The following is a 25,212-nucleotide window of genomic DNA, read 5'->3' as shown; positions in this document are numbered from 1 at the left end:
GATTATTTGATTCAATATCATGCTTTTCATCCAGCTCAGTCAGGAATCTGGGCTGATCACGGCACAAACTGTGTTATTAACATTGCTGGGTAAAGTGCAGAAGAAAAGGCCAGAGATGCCCTTTTGGTGCAGCTTGACCTGTCAGCTGTGTTCAACCCTTTGGACCACGCTTTACTGCTTGGATAGTTATCGGACCTTGATTTTAGGGAGACAGTTTTGCCCTGGTTTACATCTTTCTTGAGCAGTAGAGGGAGGGACAATATTCTGGCACTCACGCCTTGACATGCGGAATCCCTCCAGTGTCAGTGTGGCCCTTCATGCTGTAAAATGTCTCCCTGGTGCCACTAGCAAGCCTTACAGCGAGTTACGGAATTAAATTGTGGTTTTATGTCTGTAGGGTGCAAAAGCGTCATTTCCAGTTTGAATCGGTGTCTGCCACAGACCTAAATGCAGGTAAGTTTGTGGTCTTGTCGATGCTCAGGGGGGAGTATCTGCTTCCTGTGCTGCCTCATGCTCTGAGGATTTCTTTAAAAAACCCAAAGAGGTGGTAACACATCTTGGAATCAAAATTAACTCTCAATTTAACAAGTCGGACACCTTTGTAAATGATTGTAGCCTTGATTGAATACTGTTAGATGTGTATTTTTTCATCCTCCGCAGTTGAGAGACTGTATCGACGTCTCTTAGGGCCTGCTTTACTAAGCGTTTTTCCTATAGACACAAAATGAGAGAGAACCTTTAGTAAATGTCCCCCTTAGTGCGTTAGGCTCTTTATGAGATAGGAGGGACCCCAGTTCTTCACACACATTTATCTTTAGTTTATGTATTTCTTTGCAATCACCATCTCCAGTTGAAAATGTGGTTTGTTTGGTTTTTTTTGTTTAGTTTCCCAGAAATTTAAGCCTTGAATACTGGCACTGCTCGAGTTACTGATGCAAGGTGGTTCCAAGTACTAGGGAGAGCGATAGGTGGGATGTGGGCTTTCAGAGTGTTGAATACGTTCAGGAGTTTTGCAACTGTATATCCATATGTTTATAATTTATGTAGCTGGTTGGGTTGTAAGAAAACCAAGGCTCCACCGAGTCATTCCTACTTGTTTACTTGCTCGCTATGATAATTCAGAGGTGAAAAACTGTATTGTGCCCCTGTAACCAGTTTTGCATTAGTAATTCTCCTAATTTCAGTGGATGCCTTTCAGACTGATAGACCAAAGTGCGCTACCACTCAATAATGTGCGTTATTTACCGTGGCTCCTATTCCTTCTAATGGGGCCTATTCACTAATAACACGCGTTAGCACCAGGTAATTCACAGTATGTGTTACTGAGTCAGCCTATTTATGGTCTGCAGACTAAGCTGTGTTAAAACCAGCATGGTAATGTGAGTTACATGCCAAGTTGAACTTTGGTGGTACATCAAGCTTTTGGGAAAAAGTCCCCCTGCCTACAGTGGATTGAACCAACTATGGTATCATTTATCTCTGTCCAAAAACGAGTGTAGCAGGAAAACACGGGCTGAAGGGATGGGTATCATCTGGTTGAATACCAGAATTGTATTACCTCTCCCTCATGCTTTCTGATGCATGCATTGAGCCTTAGGACCATTGCTGTTGTCCCTGCTCCACTGTAAATCATCAGCCTCGTGCAGTGGTGGACAAACTATGGCTCGCGACCTGCAGGAGGTTTTAATCTGACCGAGGGCAGCAAAATTGGTTTTCGGCCCTCAGCAGTAACAGCATGGAACTTGAGGAGACCCACCCCCTCTCTTCTCAAGCTGGAACTCAACAGGGGTGCCCCCCTCCCAAAGGCACACTCTTTCCCCCCCCCCCCCCAATGTGACCCTTGGGCCCAGATGTTTGCCACTGCTGATTTAGTATGCTTGCTAAATCTCTCTCTCTCTCGCTCTCTCTCTCTGTGTAGGGATAGATGGATAGATCTATATATAGATATAAATATCCATCAGAGAACCCTAAAATAGGGTAACACCACTAATGTTTTAAATGATTTGAAAGATGCTTAATGTTGCAAGCTTTATTACACAATGGCAAAGAATATCAAAGCTATTCAAAGAATAAAATTGGCACAATAACACACACATATATTGATCAATTGCCCTGGTCAATCTTTCCTCATTCACACTGCTTCTAAAACTCTCTGTGGTGTTATGCATTTACAACATATGGATATCGACATAAAACATTGTCAAAATATATACAGAGTGCTTGTAATGAAACAATAAAACACTTGCAATAGAGCTGGACTTCAAGAAAGATACTTTGTGAATTGCAAATGATTCACATGGAAGACTCCTTCATTAAAAGGGGGATACAGTTGAATCACAGTCCACAAGAAAGGATACTTTGTAATCGTTTCACATGACTGCTGTTCCCATGATGTTTCTGTAGTCTCGGTTCTTCTTCTGCTATATCCTGTATGCTCTCTCTCTTTGTGGGAGGGGAGAGAAAGTGGTGTCCAGCAAAGGAAATGCAGCGTTAACAGTAATCAAGTTATGGATAATATTAAGTACATTTCTGGACCAGAAACAGGCAAGAGCTCTAAATGAGCAGCAAGTTTCTCTTTCTGTCTGCAGGTGACTGAGCAGGCCATGGTAAACAAAACAATGATAGTAGAGGTCTCCTTCCTGAATCCTCTGCACAAGGAGATATCCGAGGGCGTATTGACGGCCGAAGGCAGTGGGCTGATTAAAGACCAGGTCATCTTGAGGTAGGTAAAAGGGGCATCTTCCTTTTTACTCTAAACTGAGAATTTCACCAGGAAGTGGGGGAGGGGTTCCTTTTTGCTTCCCAAGAAATTAGGGAAAAAGAGGTCATTTCTCTGAAATGTGTTAAATTAAAAAAAAAAAAATAGTAGTACAAGTCTTTTTCCCATTTAAGGGAAAAGCTTGGAGTACTATTAAAGGACTCGTTTCACAGTCATGTCCTATTGGAATCTCTCGTTGCCTGTGAAAAGCGCCAAATGTATAAGCCTTAGGACGTGTGATCCTCTAGAAGAAGCCAAACCCTGGAATGGGGATCTCTTTGCTGGAATCGAGCATGCAGTGAAGGAATCCAAACCCTGAGAGGAAGAGACCAAAGAATGGGTTGCAGGGGTATCGCCAGGAAAACAAATTCATTCTTTTTCCAACTCCTAATACCCTTTGACTGTCACATTTCCCTGCAGCAGACATGGAACTCGTGCAGATTTGGTGTCCTGGTGGATAAAGCCTGGGATTCTGCTTTTGTTAATGTTAATTTTCTTTTTTTTTTTTTTTGTTTCCATTTAGGGTGGGATGTGTGAAGCCCCAGGAAGTCTTAATCATGCCAATCGAAATTACTCCTTACAGGTCTGGCACTCGGCAACTGCTCATTGACTTCTGCTGCACCAAGTTTTCAAACGTTAAGGGATTTCATTGCATCGAGGTGGCACCCGAAAGCATGGGTGTCAAATAATCCTTCAGTCATGCGGCAATCGTTTTTTCACTTCTGCACTACCAAATGAAATGATGCTTTTTCCTTTACTATTTACTTGCATAGTTTGCACACACACAAAGCACCATTACTAAACGTCTCCCTGACTCTTTCTTGCACTTTTTTTTTAGTAGTCTCTTTGTGTAGGATGAATGGCCATACCTTCAGAGGAATATTTTGCTCCTCATGATGTCTCCAATAGGTATATAATAAAATAATGCATTGTCTGGCAGAAATCAATTTCCTTTACCTCCATTTTCTTCAGCTGCCAAGTAATCCAGTTCCTGGAGGGAGACTTTAGGGTACCCTATAGTGCTGATTTCAGATTGAAGAAGCAGGACTACAGATACCATAAAGCGGGCCTTCCCCCACAGCTAGTTGGGTTTTCAGGATATTCGAGTTTACATTCCATGGAGACTCTGTATATGCAAATGTATCTCATGCCTATTCCTTGTGGATATCCCGACAGCCCAACTGCCTGTGGGGTCCCCTGGACAGGTTTGGGAAGCCCTGGTGTAAAGCCGAGAATGGCAAAGCTCTCCCTCCAGGAGCTCGCCGTGATCTAGTTGTAGAGCTGTTGCTTCTTTTGATTTGTATTTCCTAATTGGGCTTGTTTGCTGTTTTACAACAGAAATAAAGGCTAATTTATATTTTGCCTGTGTGTTACCAGCTCTGAGATCTCACAAGGTACTTTCTCCACTCCAGTAACAGAGGAACACCCCCCCCACACACACACACACACACACACTCCTAGTTTCATTGCTAGTATCTGTTACTGTGAGTTATTACAGAAAGATACATTATGAAATCCAAGTTAAAAACTAAAGTGGAGTAGGCTGGTTCTGTGACTCATTTCAACACCGTGAACTGCTGCATTGGAGACTTGGGTTCAAGCCTTCTACCCATTGATGGAAACTGGGGTGCAGGCATGTGACAGGGCTGATGTACTGGGGCCCTAAGAGAGAGGAAGAGTGATCTCTGTGGCAGGGATAGCACCTGTTGCCTCAGCAGTAATGCTGGTGAGATCAGGTTCTCACATGAGACTTCAATGCAAGATACCATATTGACAGCACCAGCGGCAGCTCCTCAAACTTCTCTACACCACCCTACACAGATGTGAGGAGTTGGGGGGGTGGGCAGAGGTACGTGTTAGGCTGTGCAATAACTAAAGGATTAATGATCTACCCCTTCCTCCTCCTCCTCCTCATCTGTGAGCTCCAAGACATTGTTGCACTTCCTAAGGCGAGAGCTCTCTCCAAACTCTGAAGAAGTTCAGTCCAAGCCCTTTGTGCGGTAAAGACAGGACATGACCAGCTGTTTTATTTCCAAGCTCCTTGGTCGTAGAGAATGGCTGTGATCATCTGCGACTGCGGAGTGACCGGTCTTGGCCCACTCAATCATGTCCATTGATGTGGAAAAGACAGAACATGACCAATTGAAAGTAGACAACTGCTCATGGACCAAGACCGGTCACTCCACAGTCGCAGATGATTCCAGCCATTCTCTAGTTTCCCTGTGTTCTAGAGTTACACTGAAAACTTCCTTCTGTACAATAAAAAGGGACAAATCAAAACACATACAGTACTTGTGATTCCCACAGACAATAATAATGAAAGATCTAAGCAGCCTACCACATTTCTACAAAATATTACAAAATGTTAAATTTGTTGGCATGGTTTTTATCCAGTTGTTGACCTTTCTTTCTATATATCTCAGTGGCTTCTTTATCAATGACTGCTTATTCCTTTCACTTTGGAGGAAATCGTACCTCTCTTCTTGTTAATAATGGGCCAGGAAGCAGGTGTGAGAAGGTTATGGCATTTGGTCACCCACAGCTTGACCTGAGCATAGAGAGTATAGTACTCCTGGGGGAATTCTGCGCAATGCAGAATCTGCACAACATTCCCCTCTTGCACCGCATTCAGCCCAGGGACCAGGAGGAGGAAGCAGCAGCAGCTGGAAGATGGAGGAGGTTGCAACACTGGCACGCGCAAGCCAGAAGCCAAGAGGCTGCAGGAGCAGCAGCAGCAGTGTCAGCCAGGAGAGAGCAGTGGGGGGTAGAGCCTGGGGCAAAGAGAGCTAGAAAGGAAGCTGAGGGGTTTGTTGGAGCAGAGTGCCAGTGAGCTTGGGGCTCTTGGTGGAAGTGGGGAGAGAGAATGGGGGAGAGTGGAGAGATGGTCAGGGGAGGGAGTTTGACCTTTGGGAGTGTTGCCAGAAAGCTGGAGATTTTACTGGGGGGGGGGGGGGATGGCAGAGAAAGCTAGCAATGTTGAAGTTGATCTCTCCCTCCCTCCCTCCCTTTCCCTCCACTGGCAAGGGTCAAACCAAAGAGGGGGAAGAGATGAGGCAGGAGTCAAACCTGGAAAGAGGGAGATGGCGAGCTGGAGCATTGAGTCAGGAGGGTGAATGCCAGGGGTTGGGGCTTCTACACAAAACAATTATAAATTAATATCTTTGAATAATATTTTTTCTGTAATTTTTTATTTTATTTTTATTTATTTAAGGTTTTTATGTACCGGCATTCAAGATACAATCACATCATGCTGGTTTACATTGAGCAAGGGGTGCAAAATAAATTAGCAACTGAAACCCGTGCAAGGAAAAAATGCAATTACAATGAACAAGTATTACCTTTAAAATTAATTATCACTCAAAAGACAATGATTGTATTTTATTTAAACAAATACAGTTTGTGAAATATTTTAATCTTGCACAGAATTTAAAAAAAAAAAATTGTGGCCCAAATTTCCACGGGGCTAGGACAAATGTTCTGTAGCCATGTGAGGAATAATTTCCAATCCCAGCTCAGCACTCCTTAATTACATTTTATTTCAAAAGTACCCACAATCTCTCAAATAACTGTGGCACTGACAAAAATTGTAATACCCTATGAAATTAGGATAATGCCAGAGAAGGGCAAACTGGTTGGGATTGTATTTGTGATGTCTTCTAAGCGTTGACTGGTATTACAGGTTAGAACAGCAGGGGGCGCTTCTCTGTAATGCAAGCATCTAGACCAGCAGTAGAGGTGCAAGAACGGTTTGAAATCAAAACTCATAGCAGGCTGATCTGAGGGGGAAAATCTGCATTTTTACCAATTAATTTGGGGGAAGCTCAGAATAAATCTGACACACAAAAGGGGTTGATGCTGGGCAGGTTTGAAACTTGCAAGTAGTGGCACCGGTTGGTCAAGGCCTCAGGCCTAGGTGCCATTCATTTGAGCAGTTCATAAGCGTTCATAATTTAATAACCTTTAAAAAGAATAAAAACATAGGACCAGTGCAGAGGCTCAGATGGTAAATGCCATGTGCTGCCATGCACTTCAATCCCCAAGTCAGGTCTTTTGCTGTAGAGGCAGCATTCACTGCTGCCACAGGGAGAGTCATGGTCATCATTAAGGATGGCACCTGGTGGCTGGATTTAGGGTCCCCATGATTGCAGGCTGCTGGAAGGATCCCTGGTGCATGGTCCTTGGCTCAGGGCCTTCACCACAATGGTAAAACTAGGTAATTTTGGAGTGAGGAAGGAGAAATGCAAAATATTCCCAGATAGTTGCAAAAAAAAAAAAAGGGTCACAGTGCTGGAGGTCCAAAGAAGCAGGAAGAAACTGTCAGGTCAAAAAAAAAAAATCTAACATTTAAATCTTTCATTCATTCTCCTCAATAGGAAGAGTTGAGCATACCAGCTCTGAATTTCCACTAGAAAAAATTTATATCAATGGAACAAGGAAGTTTGCAGAGGGATGTGATTGTCAGGAGATAAAAGAAGGGAAAAGACTAGGGGAGAAGCATTTTTTTAAGTTGTTAGAAAGTAGATCTAGGGAGCAAAGCTAAATTCACAAAAATATAGGCGGAATCATATGTTGCCAGAGCCCCCGTCTATAAGGGTTCAAGCCTTGATGATTGTCACTACTGCTCAAAAATTTAAATCCCTTTCCGTGTGATCACCAAAGGATGCATGCATATTTTTCTATGCAAATGAAATTTGAAAATTCGATTTGAAATAGAAAAAAAACCAAAAACAGCACAACTGAAGAAATTAATTCACTTTTGGAGTTTTCCTAAACTCCAAAGCAGATTTGATCAAGTTTGCTTCATAAACATTTATCAAACCAATTCACCAAAAGCGGAGATTCTCCTGGTTTGTTGAGTTGTTTCACGAATATACGGTGAAGATGCTGTCACATCTCTGATCATGAGGGAAAACTGCCATCTTTTCATGCAGCACAGCACTAACACACGCTGGTCCAGGTTATGCTGAAAAGGCTTTAGAAATAAAAAAAAAAATCTGATTGAATTAAAATCTTTAAATATATATGTATATATCATAATGTATTTAATCCATCATAAAAACCAGATGTTCCAGCGAGAACTAATGAAGCCTATGTTATGGGACACACACAGGCAGAATCCATGGATGAGCATGGGTCTGAAAAACATCCACCCCTGTCAGAGTCCTCATGTCCCCCCCTGAGTTGCCGTGATCATTTGCTGTGGATACTAGGTCAGTAAGCACAAAACTTATCAGGGACACTCACACAACAGCAATCTTAAACCTTTCTTTCCTTTGGGAAAGTAGGCTTGGAAAAAGTTGGGAATTGAACAAACGCTGCTTTTTTCTCTTTATATGCATAGGCCCGGAAATTCAGAATTACGCGAGCGCATAGATTTGTGCGCACAACCTGGCGCACACAAATCTATGCCCGATTTTATAACATGCGTGCGCAGCCATGCGCATGTTATAAAATCCAGGGTCGGCCGAGCCCTAGGGGAGCCCCAATGGCTTTCCCCGTTCCCCCGAGGCCGCTCTGAAATCGGAGCGGCCTCGGAGGGAACTTTCCTTCCACTCCCCCCCCACCTTCCCCTCCCTTCACCTATCTAACCTGCCCCCCATCCCTACCTAAATCCCCCCCCCCCCACCTGAAGAGCGCTCAATGTCAACTACTTAGATTTCAGCAAAGCTTTTGATACGGTTCCGCATAGGAGACTGGTGAATAAAACGAGAAGCTTAGGAGTGAGTGCCGAATTGGTGACCTGGATTGCAAACTGGTTGACGGACAGAAGACAATGTGTGATGGTAAATGGAAATTTTTCTGAAGAGAGAGTGGTTTTAAGTGGTGTACCGCAAGGATCGGTGTTGGGACCAGTCCTATTCAATATCTTTGTGAGCGACATTGCGGACGGGATAGAAGGTAAGATTTATCTTTTTGCGGACGACACTAAGATCTGCAACAGAGTGGACACGCCGGAAAAAGTGGAGAGAATGAGACGGGATTTAAGGAAACTGAAAGAGTGGTCGAAGATATGGCAGCTGAGATTCAATGCCAAGAAGTGCAAAGTCATGCATATGGGGAGTGGAAATCCGAATGAACTGTATTCGATGGGGGGCGAAAGGCTGATGTGCACGGAGCAGGAGAGAGACCTTGGGGTTATAGTGTCTAATGATATGAAGTCTGCGAAACAATGCGACAAGGCAATAGCAAAAGCCAGAAGAATGCTGGGCTGCATAGAGAGAGGAATATCGAGTAAGAAAAGGGAAGTGATTATCCCCTTGTACAGGTCCTTGGTGAGGCCTCACCTGCAGTACTGTGTTCAGTTCTGGAGACCGTATCTACAAAGAGACAGAGACAAGATTGAAGCGGTACAGAGAAGGGCGACCAGAAAGGTGGAGAGTCTTCATCGAATGTCATACGAGGAGAGATTGAAGAATCTAAATATGTACACCCTGGAGGAAAGGAGGAGCAGGGGTGATATGATTCAGACTTTCAGATACTTGAAAAACTTTAACGATCCAAAGACAAAGACAAACCTTTTCCATCGGAAAAAAATTAGCAGAACCAGAGGTCACGAGCTGAGGCTCCAAGGAGGAAGACTAAGAACCAATGTCAGGAAGTATTTCTTCACAGAGAGAGTGGTGGATGCCTGGAATGCCCTTCCGGAGGAAGTGGTGAATTCCAAAACTGTGAAGCACTTCAAAGGGGCATGGGATAAACATTGTGGATCCATCAGGTCTAGAGGACGCGTATAAAGAGCAGGCAGCAAAACACTGCACGGAGCGGCAGTAGCCACAGAGGCATTCACGGAGCGGGATGCCAGTGGCCAGTAGTTGGTGTTCCACCTTCACGGAGCGGAAGGATGGAGGGCTGCCATCTCCAAAATTAAAAAAACAAAAAACAAACAAACAAAAAAAAAAAAACAGGGATGGGTTCATGGGCTATAGGTAATACCAATTATTAGGCTTATTCAATTACCATTTATTAGGCTTTTCAATATTTGATGATAGTTAATGTGACTTTCAAGGCATACTTCACTTTCAATGCATATCCAGCATAGCTCCCTGCTTCAACGGCAGGGGAGAAGAAAAACTAATACTTCACGCATATCTCTGCTTCAACGGCAGAGAGCTATGCTGCCGCTTACCCAACTAATCAAACTTAACATTTCAGTTGGAAGCAGCTCCATCACTGCTCTCTACATTAATAGTGGAGGTGAAAGGGAAATAGAACCTAAGGTTACTAAGAGCCAAGAGAAACAGATAAGTATGAGAAAAAAGAAGTGTGAAGCTTGCTGGGCAGACTGGATGGACCGATTGGTCTTCTTCTGCCGTCATTTCTATGTTTCTATGTTCTATTTACGTCTGCCGGAGGCCTCAGTCCCGCCCCCAGACCACCCCAGATCAGCACCCTGCCCCCACCCACTTCTCGCCCCCTTTTTCAAAGCCCTGGGATATACGCGTATGTTACGCGCGTAACCCTTTGAAAATCCACCCCATACTGTGTTGTACTGCAAGTGTAAGAAAGCAGGCATGGGCCTAAGTGTGTGTAACTAGAAGACGTGAAAGAATGCCCATGCGCTCTGCTTTACGCTTTTGCAGAAAAATTTGCAAACGTATCCACGTTCGCTAATTTTTGCACCGAAGAATTTAATGGTGGGGGGGGGGGGGGGGAGAGAGAGATTTGGACTAAATAAGCAAAAAGGAGCAAAATATTTCTTTTATGCTGCATTTACAAAACCCCCTTAAAAAAAAAAAAAAGCCACTGCAGGGCCAGCCAACCGGTGCAATTGGAGACGTTTCCTGCCTTCAGTGAGGTCACTGCACAGAACCTACAGCACAATCAGCAAGTGACAGCTACAGGGGAGCAGGGGGAGGGAGCAGAGGTAAACCACGCACCATAAATGACAGGGAGGGGAAAAACTGATTGCACAAAATGTGTAAAAACAGTGCAGTAAAACTGTCTTTCAGGATAAAATTACACCTTCATGTGTAAACCACTGTTATAGCTCACGCCATTTTTTTTTTTATGTTCTTGTGCAATAAAATAGTATCCATTGTAAGGATTATGGGGAGCTCCTGAAGAGGAAAAAATTTCACCAAAACTCAGCCCTGTCGGGCATTGAAATTTTTGGATGAAATTGAGCCTCAGAGTCCAAGAAACAATGAGTGATGGATTCACATTAATATTTGTAATTATTTGTACTTGTGGAATAAAGGGACATTACAATGGAGATTACTTGGCAGTGCTGGAATTATTATTATTATTATTATTATTATTTATTTCTTTTGTATACCGACATTCGATCGAGATATCACATCGGTTTCCAGATAACAGGTTGAATAGAGCCGGAACTGCCCTATTTTTACATTGTAACAAGATAACAGTTGATTAAACAATATAAGGAACATTGTAACATATGGATAAAATTAAAATTAAATATTAAATGTGGGTATATAGAAGTGGCATATAGCCTATATACAATATGTACAATATGACTTGGGGCATTCGCTGTTTGCGCACATGAGCAATAGCATAACCGCGGAATGTGCATGTCAGAGAGACCCAGGCCCCGCACGCATTCAGGCCGATGCAATAATGTGCGCCCAGCCTAGCGCACAGCTTAATGAGTGGTTGGATGCACATCCTTAACCCCCGATGCAATAAGGGGATCGGTGCGTCCAAAAAGTGTGTCGCTCATCGCATGTAAATGCCGTGTAGATGAGGCTATTGGCTATTACCCTGCAATGCAAAAAAATCCCCCTGTGCCCAAGGTGCACTTTTTAACCAGTAACATTTTACGCCTGCCCTGGAGCAGGCGTAACGTCTTCCCACACATCAAGGGCCCAGCTTAAAAACAAAAAAACTTATTCTGTGGTTTCTCCTACTTAGCATCATCACCATACTAAGTAGGAAGAACCACAGAAAGCAACACCGTGCAAAAAAAAAAGTCTTGGCATAAAAAAAAAAAAAAAATTCAGGGCACACAATATACACCCACAATGTACACGCTTAGGACCGTGCATATTGTGCATGCATGTTGTGCCAGTAAAATCGCTGCTGCAGGAAAAAAGCGGTCACTTTAAAATTGCGTATCTGTTTTCCTAACCCATGCACAGCCACGTCTCCTGGGCGCCCGATGCCATGGATGCGCCGAGGACACACAATTTATCCCTAGCGCGTCCTTTCTGGAGCAGCAGCTCATTTGCTTATTGCATCGGGCGCCCAGGAGAGTTGATTTTCCAGGTGTTAAAAAAATTGTGCGACCAGTTTGAACGCACTTTTTAACGTGTCCATATTGCATCTGCCTGATTGTGACTGTGAGAGTGTGTGTGTGGGGGTAGGTGTCTTTCTCTAGGACACAAAGTGTGTGTGTGTGTGTGTGGATGAAAGATGTAACCAAACTTGTGGGGGGTTCAACTGATTGCAGTGGTGGAAGGGTGACTGCAGCTCTGTTTGCTCACCCCTGCTCCAGGGTGTGCTGTACTACATAGTTATTTAGGTAAGAATGTGAAATTTATGTCGAAGGGTTTTTGACTCCGTTTTGCCAGGCTCTAGGTTAGTTTGGCTTGCTTTGGGGAGTTGTCAAAGCAGGTGCAGCAGGAAAAGTGCAAGAGAGAGCCAAACAGATACCCCGTGGACTGGTTTGGAGGGGGGGGGAAAAAAAACCCCAGGCTGATACTTTCCTGCAATCCATCCCCGACTGGGAACTATTTTCCTTACTTGGAAACTGCTGTTTTCTCTTTTGGATTGAACTAAGGTGTGTGAGCTGATTATCCTTGTTTTACTCTGTTGAAGTAATTATTTAAGTAAAATACTTTTTACTTTTGGAGCACAACATTTGGTGTGAATTTTTTTGTGTGTGTCCTCGGACCAGTTTGGCCCCAGCCCATGGCCCAAGGGGAATCGCACCACACCCCGGGAGAGTTACCCCAGAGCTCCCCAGGGCTGGGAAGGGGAGCCCAGGGGAAGAGGTGGAGAAGTAGCCTAGTGGTTGGAGCAGTGGGTCACAAACCAGGGAAACCAGCATTTAAATCCCACTGCCGCTTCTTGGGATCTTGGGCAAGTCACTTTACCCTTCTTTGCCTCAGAGATACAAACTTACCGGGTCATTTTCCAAATCTCGTTAGGGCGTTATCGCTCGCATAACGGGGGTTATCCTGCGTGCGCATCGCACCTTGCATATGCAAAATAGAAATGATTATTCAAGTGGGAGGAGTTTGGGCGGGGTTTATGAAAATTGGGATTTGTTAACGCGGCGTGTGATACAGTACCGCACATTATCATGGGAAATAACTGCACCTTTTTTTTGGTTGCGCTACAGTGGAAAAAAGATTTAGCGCATGCGATATCACGCCTCGCACAATTATATCACGGTAATTATCGTACACGAAAAAAAAACCCAATGGTCACTGACACACTTACCAGGCCTTCCAGGCCCAATAAAAGCACCTGTTATTACCTGTTCCACCTTCCTAACCCCATATTGTTATTTGCATGTGTTATTGTCACCGCATACTGGATGCCTCGTCGTGCTCTCCACAGATGGCAACACGTGGAACCCCAAGAACGTCAACAACAGGCGAGGCTTGTTCCAAGACCTCCTAGGTTGGTACCACCGGCGCACGCAGAGCCACAGGTTCCGTGGGCCCTGGGCGTGGGCCACCATCCAGCACACAGGCGGCTCCAGCGCAGGATATACAGGGAGCGGATCTTTCCTCCGCTAACATCCTTGCTGGGCATGCCAGAGGACTTTGTGGTTAGCAGGTATCGGCTCAGCTCTCGTGCAATCCTGGAATTATATGAAGACATCCAAGGGGATCTGTATCCGGTCAACAATAGGTCCCATGCTGGGCCTGGCTTCACCAGCCTTTTGGCCGCCCTGCATTTCACGGCAAGCAGCTCCTTCCAAGCAACAATAGGGGTTTGTTGTGTCCGTCGGTTCCCGATGCCCTCTCTCCGCCCTCCTTACCTCTTTGGCGCCTCCCTCTTCGTCCGCGGGAAGATTTGCTGCCGCGGCATTCTTCTGCCGAAGTCCTCTGGCGTGCCCGGACCGGCTAGACGCTGCAAACCGCTATTTTTCCTGGAGGCCTAGGGGCGCGCGGCTCCGACTGAAGTACCGGTGATGGTGCGAACCTCAGGGGCGTCCCCCTGAGATGATGTCACCCGCGACGGATATATAAGGTCTTAGAATTTGCTAACAGATTGAGTTAGCAAGGAATGACTATGGACTTGTTTCGACTTTCCAAGCTACTCTGCCTCCTCGAGTTAGCAAGGGTTACTCTACCTAAGCTACTCTGCCTCCTCGGACTTACTAGGGGTACCCGCTCCTCGGGGGCCTCGCTCTCTCCTTTGTTTTTCAGGTGATAGTCTGGAACCGGTACTCGCTCCTTGAGGGCCCTCGTTCCCAGACTTGCTCCGTATTCTCTTCTGCCTGGAAGTCATCACTGCCAACTACATCAGTGAGTTACCATCGCTCTCTCAGAGCTTTCCCTGGAACCAGGTACTCGCTCCTCGAGGGCCTATACATTTCAGCTCCTGGGCTTCTATGAGACATTGTGTGAGTGTTACCATCAGGTTCGGTAAATGAACCCTGCATACCCTGCCTACTCACTATATTTCAGTTTCTCTACAACTCAGCCTCCAGGGATCGCTGTTCCAGTATCTGAGGGACTACAGCCCAGCCGGGCATTCCAGCTCACTACTGCCACCTCTGGTGGTTCAGTATACTGTCTAATAAAAGAGCTAGTGTGTCTCTGTCTCCATACTCTGAGCCTGACCGGTGGTCCCTCTCGGGATCTTCCCCCGGGGGCGTGGTCATCTGCCATTGGCCCAAGGATCCACCCACAACTCTCCTAAATAACAACAGATTGCTAATTCCAAGCAGACTGTTAACTCCGAACTGAACAGGGTCCCAAAGCACTGTTTCACGCTGTCTCAACCAGATCATTTAAGCAGTTACTGACCACATTCTTCTCTACAGTAAATTTCCTTGTGACAGGCAGGACTTGATGGACTTGAAGAGATGTTTTTATGCCTTCGCACACTTTCCCAGTGTTGTCGGAGCAATCAGCTGCACTCACGTGGCCATCATTCTCACCTGTCTGAGGGAGGAGACGTACCACAACAGAAAGCTCTTCCACTCCATTAACGTGCAAGTGGTCTGGGTTGCTGGAATGCACATACCAGACGACATACCCAGGTTTCCAGGAGCTGCACACGATTCCTTTATACTTAGCCAATCAGCCATCTTTGACAATTTTGAGGCTGGCATGTATGGTGGTGCTTGACTCGTAGGCAACACACACTTTTCTTTCTGTATTCCAATGTTTACTATATGTTTGTGCCTAATGGCACTCAAAAGGGTATTGCCTGCAGGGGAGAAAAGGGTCAATGGCATGACACGTGGCTGGTAGAGTCATGTATGCAGCCCATTGGTCCTAGTTGTGGCTTTTTATCCCCATGCTTCATAGCATGGCAAACTTTTATACAAACAATGCATGTGACTTTAAGCTCACAGAGTAAGCAGGCACTATATACTTAAAAGGTTTTCATAACCCCGTTTCTATCCTTCCCTTGGGTGCCATTTTAATACTCACAAGCTTCAACTGTCCACACTAGCACCACAGCACCATCACATGTGGTGCCTTACAGAGGTGTGAGGAAGATTGTCACACACTGTTTATGTATAGATTCACACACCTATACCTCAATCACTATCCTGTGTATGTTGGTGGCCTTCCATATTCCCTGTGTATGGTCTCGCAATTGGCTTTATAGGAAAGACAGACCAGACATTTATTTATTTGTTTATTTATTTAGTTATTTTAATTCTTATGTACCGCACGAATAAGGCAGGTATCTGCCTGTCTAGGCGGTTTACAATATTACATTCATAAGATCAAGACAAACAACATTTAAATACACTTTGAGTACTTCAGGTGCGGTAAGTATATCTAGTTGGTTTTGCTAAAGTTACTGGATGTTAAACGCTTTATTAAACAGGTAAGTTTTCATTTTTTTCTTGAAATCTTTGGGATATGCTGACAATCTTATATGTTCAGGTAGAGCGTTCCACTGAATTGAACCTGCCACTGAAAAGACACGTTTTCGGGTTAAAGCTAAGCTTACTGATTGGACTGAAGGAATTTCTAAGATACACCTGTCCATAGAACGGAGTTGTCTGGATGGTTTATATATACGTAATAGAGAACAAAGCCAAACAGAGTTTGTGTTGTAGAGCAGATTGTGGATAATGGATAAAATTTATAGGTAATACGGTGTGTGATTGGAAACCAATGTAGTTGTTGCAGTATAGGTGTTATTTGTTCTGATCTTGGTAAGTTGAAGAGGGTTCTTGCTGTACCATTTTGAACAAGTTGCAGTGGGTGTATTGTTGACAAAGGTAAGCCTAGGTATAAGGAGTTGCAATAATCAAGTTTTGTCAGTATTAAGGCTTGTGTAATTGAACGAAATTTGAAAAAAGAGTTTTTGACTGTTTCTGATATGTTATTAGTCATAGATAATTTGGAATCTATAATCTATAATCATGCCTAGGTATTTTGTGTAGTGTTTTATGGGTATATTCTGATTTTCAAAAACAAATGTATGTGGGGGTTGATGATCTGAATCTGGTACTGTTGATAAGTATATTAGTTCTGTTTTTGATGCATTTAGTTTTAGCCTGTTGTGGGATAGCTAAGTTTTTATTGTCTTTAAGTAGATGTGTAGTAAGGAGAAGGTGTTGGACCATGAGTCGGAGAATAGTATCGTGAATTGGATATCGTCTGCCTAAATTTTAAAATTTAAATTAAGTCCATCTAGAAGGTGGCACAATGGTAAGAGGTAAATGTTAAATAAAAGAGCCGATAATGATGATCCTTGCGGTACACCTGTTTTGGTGGTGTACCAGTCTGATTTTGATTTTCCAATTGTGATTCGTTGCGGTCGATTTGAAATGAATGTGGAGAACCATTTTAACACTGATCCTGAAATGCCTATCTGGGATAAGTTGGATAGCAATATGTTGTGGTTTAGAGTGTCAAACGCAGTGGAAATATCAATTAATACTAAAATGTAGTTGGTGTTGGAGTCAAATCCTCTGATAATGGAATTGAATGATGAGATGAGCAGAGATTCTGTACTATGAGATTTTCTAAAGCCATGTTGGTTATTATGTAGGAGATTGTTATCTTCAATATAGTCAGGGACATTTGTATTCACACCATGAGGTATGGAATTAGCAGGTAGCACAGGTGAGGCACCTCTTATATATCTCCTTAAGGTTGGCAGGCCGCTACACACCAGTTGCATTTGCTGGGTTTTGAGGACTTGGCACGCAATACTTACAATACTCGCATGTGATGTAGTAGTTCAGAACACCTGACTTTCTTAACGCAATATCGAAGTGGCACATATATTGGCCTACAACAAGGTAATAGGCACTTAGGGTACACAAATCAACCTTAAAGGCTCCACAAAGGTAAAGGCAACCTTATACAGTATTATTAGATGATGTGTTTTATCATTCACAGCCTGAAGTTTTAAAGCTTTGATTGAAGCTTTTAATCTGTCATTGCCGCAGGAGATTGTGGGCATGGTTGCAGGACGTGGCTTCTCACCCCTGTTGCCATTCCCAACACATCAGCAGAGAGGAGGCACAACGATGCCCTATGTGCAACCCAATGTGACATAGAACGCACCTTCGGACTTCTCAAAAGTCAGTTTCGCTGTTGGACAAGACAGATGGAGCTTTAATGTATGCACCACCCAAACTGGCAAAGATCGTGCTGCTCTACTGTGTATTTCATAATCTTGCTGTACGCCACGGAGTACAAATGGAGAAACGTCCAGATCTTCCCCAGATCCTCCACCATGTCAACCTGCACGATGCCAGGAGGGCACGCTGAGGGGCAGCCAGCTTCGGCAAAACCTTATGGAGCACTACTTTGCATGACAGGCCTCTCATACAACTTCCCCTTCCATGGGAGGTGGTTCAGAAGCATGACTGCTGTTCCTCTCCACGCTACTATCTATCTTTCTCACACTGCTACCATGTGTAGGTCACTGTCAAACAGAAAACACGTATGCATACTTAACATTTTTCTTCACAAAGCGCAAGAACACTGCACTACAAAAACGGTGGTGCAAGTTAAGATAACATCAAAGACATTTAGTTGCCACCATGTGTTCTTCATGATAATTACACTAAAAGAGGCATGTGTTGACCAAAACTTTGTGGCCTAGCTAGCATGGTGTGCCTTGCCAGCCCTCCCCAGCAGACCGCATCCTACCGCTCACAAGTGTGTGACATTGGTCCACCCATGTGCTGCCACTACAGCTGCTCCTGAAGCATCGAGAGCATGAGCTGTGGAAATGCTATAAATGGTAAATAACTGTGAACCTTAAGAACACAGTTAAAGGTTTCACTGACCGAATAGGCTGGCTACAGCCTTATTCCAAAGTGCTGAAAGTTGTGTATTTGAGGCGCTACAGATGTATTGTGTCTGCTTACCGACACACGACCATGGCCACACAGAGGTTACAACACAGCCTTGTCACTTAAAGCAAAATGAATTGCAAATATATCCACATTGACAGCATGTGTTGATCCAGTCCAGGATTTACAACCATGCACGGAGGTATTACTTGGTTAGCCATGTCACACCTATAGGCTAGAAATGTTAAAAAGAGCTAAAGATTCCGTCAGAAAAATCAAGTAGCGAAAAAAAAGAGGGAAGCAATTCTTCACTTAAATTTGATTGCTCACGTAAATTTAATTCAATTTTTGTGTGTATTTTTTAATTGTGTATTTTTTTAATTTTGAATTTTGAATTTTTTGAATTTATAATTTTATTTGAAGACGACAAATTTTTGTGATATGAAAGTGAACCGCATCAGCAAGCCAGATGGCGTCTCACCAGAAACATATGGCAAGCACCCGGTCTTCTCAATCACAAATTTAAGTGAAGAATTGCTTCCCTCTTTTTTTTCGCGACACCTATAGGCTAATCATATGAAATGCCTGCATGTTATGGTTTCCAAGCCAGCATAGGATTAACCAGTAACAAAGAGTGAACAGATTTAGCAAGAGTCATGCACACATGATAGTGCTGTAGCTGCACCCCTTCCATTCGATCCTTGCTGAAAGCACCATAGCTATTTGGTGCCATAGACACTATGCACAGCTCCTTACCAGCTAGGCTTCATCTTGGAGTCTGCATGCACCCCAACACACATGCACACCACTGCACATAGCTATGCTGTTTCTAAAATATATTGTGAACAAAATTACACCCTTGTCCGTCGTGATGTCATGAATGTAGTCAGGGCCAGTGCAAGGGGACTAGGCACCCTAGGCACCTTCTGCCTGTCTCCACCCCCCCCCCCCATTAGGAGGCGCGAGCCTTGTGGAGCCGTAAGCGGCAAAGAGGAGTGGAGATAGCTAACACTACATACAGGGCCTAGTTTGCCTAGTGCTTCCACCGGCCCTGTATGTAGTGTTAGCCTCTTGGTGAGGCTGCAGCAGCATGCACATAACGCTCAGTGAAGGCAAGAATAGGTACCATAGTGTCCTGCCTTTAAGTGTCATTTGAAATGACCACTGACATGTAACTATCACAGTTTATTTCTTTACCATTCTTATGCACATATGTATGACCATTCAACATATTCTGATTGCTACCCTTTTACATATACCAAGAACCTCTTACATTGCAGCTGCCACATATGAGCACGGGAAAAGCACATAGGCTGAGCAGCCCTGGCCCAAATTGTTTGCTGACAGTTCCTTTATGAAAACCACAAACATTTCCGTGTTTTAATGGTTGCATGCCCTTGCTGATGCACTGTTGGGGAATCAGGAAGAGATGCTATCCTCTAGGCCGAGCGTCAAGTGCTGTGAGTTTCTTCCACTGCTTGTTCAGAGAATGGCAGGTGTGCTGCTCCACTGGCAATGAAGTGGTCTGTGCATAGCATTAGGGGTAGAGAAAACATTTTCAGCCGAAGAGGTCCGGAGCTTAATAGCTGGCCACATAGTAAAGGGCACATAGTGCTGGATGTGTATTCCCTACTGCACCCACAGCTGTAATGTCTCAGGCATGCTGGCTGCTGATGGCCTTTCTGTGTTGCAGCCACGCCAGACACGCATTTAGTGTTGCCTAGGCCTTTCAGCCACCCTCCCCACTAACTCACACTAAGTCTATGTAATTAATGCCTCAGACTTAATTATTTTAGGTGCCCAGCTACTTAGGTTTGCCAGGAAGGACTCAGAGTCAGTCATTAGAACTTACTGCAGGATGTAAAGCATTTTATATACACACACACACACACACACACAGAGAATGGGAGAAAAGCCTTATTTTATAGGGCCCTGACAGAGAAGCAGTCACAGAGCTCAATGTGCTATGATGACAAACGTGATGAACTAACGCATAGCACATGTGTAGGGGCAGGAAGTGGACAGAGTCACCCATCCTCAAAACATTACTGTGTTGGCCTCACTGTGCGAAAGACCTGCTGTGCTTTCCTTGCTCAATTGCTCTGTGTGTGGGTGCCGCAGGACTCTGAGGTCCCTCCCATGCCACCACAATCCTGACCCCTGAGCAGGCACTGTGTGTAGATTCATACAGAGCTAACAGCATTAGCACAGTGTTGATGGAGCTGTCGGCCTGTTTAAAACACGGCGCCTCTGAAAGTGCAGCATATGGCCTTAGGTTGTAATGACCTGACCCCTTGTACTGTAACGTTTCCTCAATTACACTCAGAGTTTATACAAACTGTTTATAGAGAGTCCGAGGCATGCTGCTTGTCATTGTGACACATCAAAGATGCTGCATAACTTGACTGTCATAGTTTATTTTACACTCTTGATTATTTACCACAGACGAGTTGGAGAAGCCAGAATAGTAAAGTTATTACAGGGGTGTGCAGCCTACACAGACCTTTGGTTGTCACAGAGGCGTAAAACTTTCTAGCGGAAGGTTGTGCAGGTTAAGAAAAGTACAGTCAATGAGTGGATGCTGTGATGGATGGAACATGGATAGGCAAGGACCTGATAATGCTATAGCTGTAGGGATGATTCAGATGAGTGTTTAGCATCATGCAGCTTTATACACAGCATGTACTGATATACCAGGAGCTGGGGTATAGGTGTGTGTAGGTGTATTGTGTGTAGGTTAGCTTGCCTTGTGGCTAATGCATACTGGAACAGCTATAATGAGTATAAATTTGCTTTGCGTAGTCAGGTTTACCTCCTCTGCATGGATTTTATCCTGCACACTTCACATAGGGGTAGGCACTGCAGCTCCCATTTTTTCACATTCACTCTGTGCTGTCTAAAAAGTGGCAAGTTTGGGCAACTTTTTAGGTGCCATTTGAAGGCCAGTACCTTTCCTGTGCAGACACAGAAGTGGTGTGGCCATATCTGCAGTGCAATGCCTGGTACAGGCCTTACCACACACTGTAGGCATTTCACTAGTACATTACACTAACAAGCCATGCCACACCCTTCTGTACCTGCTGAGTGTTGTAACTGAGTGACAGTGCTGAGTGACAAGTAGGGAGGAGTAGTGAGGTGCTATAGTGTGGGGCACAATATACCCAGGCAAATAAGCACAGGGTGTATAGGGCTGATGCAGGGGAGCAGACACTTCCAAAGACTGAATGCCATCCCTGTGGTGGGCAGCCTGTGGGATCTGGGTGCTACCTGTAAGATAAGCCTTGTCTTACATATATTATATGGATCCCCAATCCATCCTATTACATAAACATAGAAATGACGGCAGAAGAAGACCAAATGGCCCATCCAGTCTGCCCAGCAAGCTTTCGCACTTTTTTTTTTTCTCACACATACTTATCTGTTTCTCTTGGCTCTCAGAAACCTTTTTTATTCTATTTCCCTTCCACCCCCACCATTAATGTAGAGGGCAGTGTTGGAACTGCATCTAAGTGAAATCGCTTAATTACAGGCCGATACAGTAAGGAGCGGTAGGAAGAGGTGCATTATGGCCGGGCACACCCGCGTTTGCCGCACGCACAGTTCGGTTCACCTACCGCTCGATACTGTATTTAAATAGCTTGCAAATGCAAGCCGCGTCCGAGAAGCGTCCGTGAAGCGTTAGGCCCGCGCAATCCATTTTACTGTATAGAGCGCTATACAGCGCCTATACAGTATAATAGGTGCGCTGGTACCTGTCATTTCAAATGTCATTTCAAATGACCAGGGGGGATTGCGAGTCCTCTCCCCCCCCACCTCCTGAAGCAAGGCAGGGCGAAAATTAAAACAAAAGTGAATAAAGTGTAATAAAAGTAATAAAAGTAAACTTACTGCATGTGAATTTTCTTTGAAGAGTCCTCTCTCTCCTCCTCCCGAGACGCGTACTGCGGCTCCCCTGCCTCCCGGGGGGAGCCGGCGTGAAAGCGGTTTCCAGCAGCCCCCGCTGGCGGTGAATAAATGCCCGCCTGTGTACGCCTGTGTGTGCAATTTGGGCGCTCAAGGCGTGACGTCACGACGTTTGGCGTCACGGCGTGTGATGTCGGCGTTCGCTAATGCACTGCCTTGAGTGCCCAAATTGCCTTCGCCGGCGGAGGCTGCTAGAAGCCGCTTTGGCTCCCCTGCCCCTGCCGGCAAAGGTGAATGAATGCATGCCTGTGTGTGCAATTTGGGCGCTCAAGGCAGTGCATTAGCGAATGCCGACATCACACGCCGTGACGTCAAACGTCGTGACGTCACGCCTTGAGCTCCCAAATTGCACGCACAGGCGTGCATTCATTCACCGCCAGCGGCGGCTGCTGGAAGCCGCTTTCGCCACCGGCTCCCTCCGCCTGGATGAATGCACGCCCGCCGGCTCCCTCCGCTGGATGAATGCACGCCCGCCGGCTCCCTCTGCTGGATGAATGCACGCCCGCCGGCTCCCTCCGCTGGATGAATGCACGCCCGCCGGCTCCCTCTGCCTGGATGAATACATGCCCGCCAGAGAAGGTGAGTGAATGAATGCACGCCTGCCGGCTCCTGCCACGTACGAGCATGCATTCATTCACTTTCGCCATACGCTTTCGCCCGCCGCTTTCGCCGCCGGCTGCCCCCTGGAGGCAGGGGAGCCGCAGTGCACGCCTCGGGAGGAGGGGAGAGAGGACTGTTCAAAGAAAATTCACATGCAGTAAGTTTACTTTTATTACACTTTATTTACTTTTGTTTTAATGACATGTCGAGCCGATTTTCACCTTGCGCCTTGCTTCGGGAGGGGGGGATTTTGACCGGAGCCTGCCTATTGCTGTCACACTACACTAACGCCAGGGTAAGGGTCCCGGGGGGTGAGGGGTTCATTTGCCCATGAAATTTCGTCTCTCTGACCTGACGCTCCACACTAACGCAGGGGTAAGGGTAGGCGGTAAGTTAGCAGGTTTAACGCGCTGCAAAACTACAGGTTAAAAAGGAGATAATTGGGGCGCACATTGCTGTATGGGAGGGAATAGCTAATCGGAGCGTTTACATCTCATATACATGCTCGGGCGGAAAGGGTTACCGGTTGATTTAAAGAAGCAGTAAGGATGAGTTAAAAGGGATAGTGAATCGCGGGTTGGACTTACGCGGCCAAATTGTGAGTTAGAAGCGGGTTAGAAGCAGGGTAACCGCCGCTGCGCTTTACTATATCGGCCTGTTAGTTAGAGGTATTAACCACCACAATAAGTAAGCTATACCCATGCTTATCTGTTTATCCAGACTATGTAATTCAGTCCTTGTTGGTTGTTGCCTGAGTATAGATCCACCTTTCTTCATTCCCCCCTGCCGTTGAAGCAGAGAGCCATGCTGGCTATGCATTGAAAGTGAAGTATCAGTCTTTCTCCCCTGCCGTTGAAGCAGAGAGCTATGCTGACGTTGACTAGCAGTCTTTGGAAGTGTGCCTGCTCCTTAACACGAGCACCAGGCCTCTATGCCCTCTGCTATTTGCCTGTGGACATTGTGCACCACACAGTCCTACCTCACTCCTCCTCCCAACTTGTTACTCAGCATTTGTCACTATGTTCAGCAAGTACAGGTTGTATTACATTAACAATGTAAGCTACAAATGGAGGGTTTTGCACACACTTCTATTCCTGACAATATAAAGGCCGCTGATTATCTAGTCTTATGAAAGGATGAGTAAGTAACAAAAACCTCCAGCCATGTCTAACATAAACAACAAATAACTGTTAGCCATTAAGTCATTCTGCCAGTCACATACAGGGACATGTAAGCAGGAGTTAGCTAACAGTCTGGTGCGTGAAGAAGCCAACAAGAGCCAATGTTATTGGCTTCTTTTTAACCCTTGACTGTATTCCTTACTAGCATACCCTGAGGTTTGTGATGTATGGGCTAGGCAAGATATTGTTGGCTGCAATATAAGTACTAATTTGGAAAGTGCCTGTGCATTCTATCTGTTGTGTCTGTCGGTCTCAGACAGCTTCGACCTCTGTGCCTCAACTTTCTTCTTCCTCTCTCCTCAAGCCTTGGGAAGATGGCTGCTGCCGTGTCTTCATGCCACTCTCTCCGGCGTCCCTGGAACGGCAATGGCGACAGTGTTCGCCATGGATTTCTTGAGGGCCTCCTAGGGAGTGCGCGCGCGCATGCCACCCACATCTTTATCCATGTCATGGCGGGAACCTCGGGGGCGCTAATGGCCGCTGTCCCCGCCAGCCTTTACCCCGCCCATTTCACATATCCTGGCACTTCGGCACATATCAGGGGATACGCGCATGGCTGAGCCGTTTGTAAAATGCACACGGCCCGACCACACGCGAATCCCCTGGTTTTTGTGCTGCAGACTTCTGAAAATTCAGGCTTCATTCTGGAACACATGAACATGCATATGAATTAGAGATGTGCTTTCGTATGAAACTGCATAAACTATATCGATATTGCCTATTTTGTTTCACATCATTTTTAAACTAAGCGATATGGAGCAAACTCTAAATTTAGTGTTCATTTTCTATCGTTTTTTGTACGCACTGTTTGCAAACAGTGTGCTGATTGGCCCTTTGCCCCTATCATTTGACAGGGGCTACCAGTGCCATTGGGGACCCTCTGTCACATCAGAGGGGTTAAGGGCTACCTAAAGAACATAAGAACATAAGAAATTGCCATACTGGGTCAGACCAAGGGTCCATCAAGCCCAGCATCCTGTTTCCAACAGTGGCCAATCCAGGCCATAAGAACCTGACAAGTACCCAAAAACTAAGTCTATTCCATGTTACCATTGCTAATGGCAGTGGCTATTCTCTGAGTGAACTTAATAGCAGGTAATGGACTTCTCCTCCAAGAACTTATCCAATCCTTTTTTAAACACAGCTATACTAACTGCACGAACCACATTCTCTGGCAACAAATTCCAGAGTTTAATTGTGCGTTGAGTAAAAAAGAACTTTCTCCGATTAGTTTTAAATGTGCCCCATGCTAACTTCATGGAGTGCCCCCTAGTCTTTCTACTATCCGAAAG

General features: G+C 45.1%; 1 protein-coding gene across 7 annotated transcripts in view; it reads left to right on the top strand.

Annotated features, from left to right (window-relative positions):
- LOC115098270 (protein-glutamine gamma-glutamyltransferase E-like) overlaps positions 1–4,120 on the top strand; it is a 49,750-nt gene extending 45,630 nt beyond the window's left edge. For all 7 annotated transcript variants that reach the window (XM_029614767.1, XM_029614768.1, XM_029614763.1 and 4 more), the window contains 2 exons: positions 2,589–2,722; positions 3,282–4,120. In XM_029614767.1, the coding sequence (XP_029470627.1) occupies positions 2,589–2,722; positions 3,282–3,447 (300 nt within the window). In that variant the 3' untranslated portion in view covers positions 3,448–4,120. The remainder of the gene's footprint in view (positions 1–2,588; positions 2,723–3,281) is intronic.
- The last annotated feature ends 21,092 nt before the right edge of the window (positions 4,121–25,212 follow it).

This window comes from Rhinatrema bivittatum, chromosome 8 (assembly GCF_901001135.1).
Source record: "Rhinatrema bivittatum chromosome 8, aRhiBiv1.1, whole genome shotgun sequence".
Taxonomy (NCBI): Eukaryota; Metazoa; Chordata; class Amphibia; order Gymnophiona; family Rhinatrematidae; genus Rhinatrema; species Rhinatrema bivittatum.
This window is presented reverse-complemented; position numbering and strand designations above follow the sequence as displayed.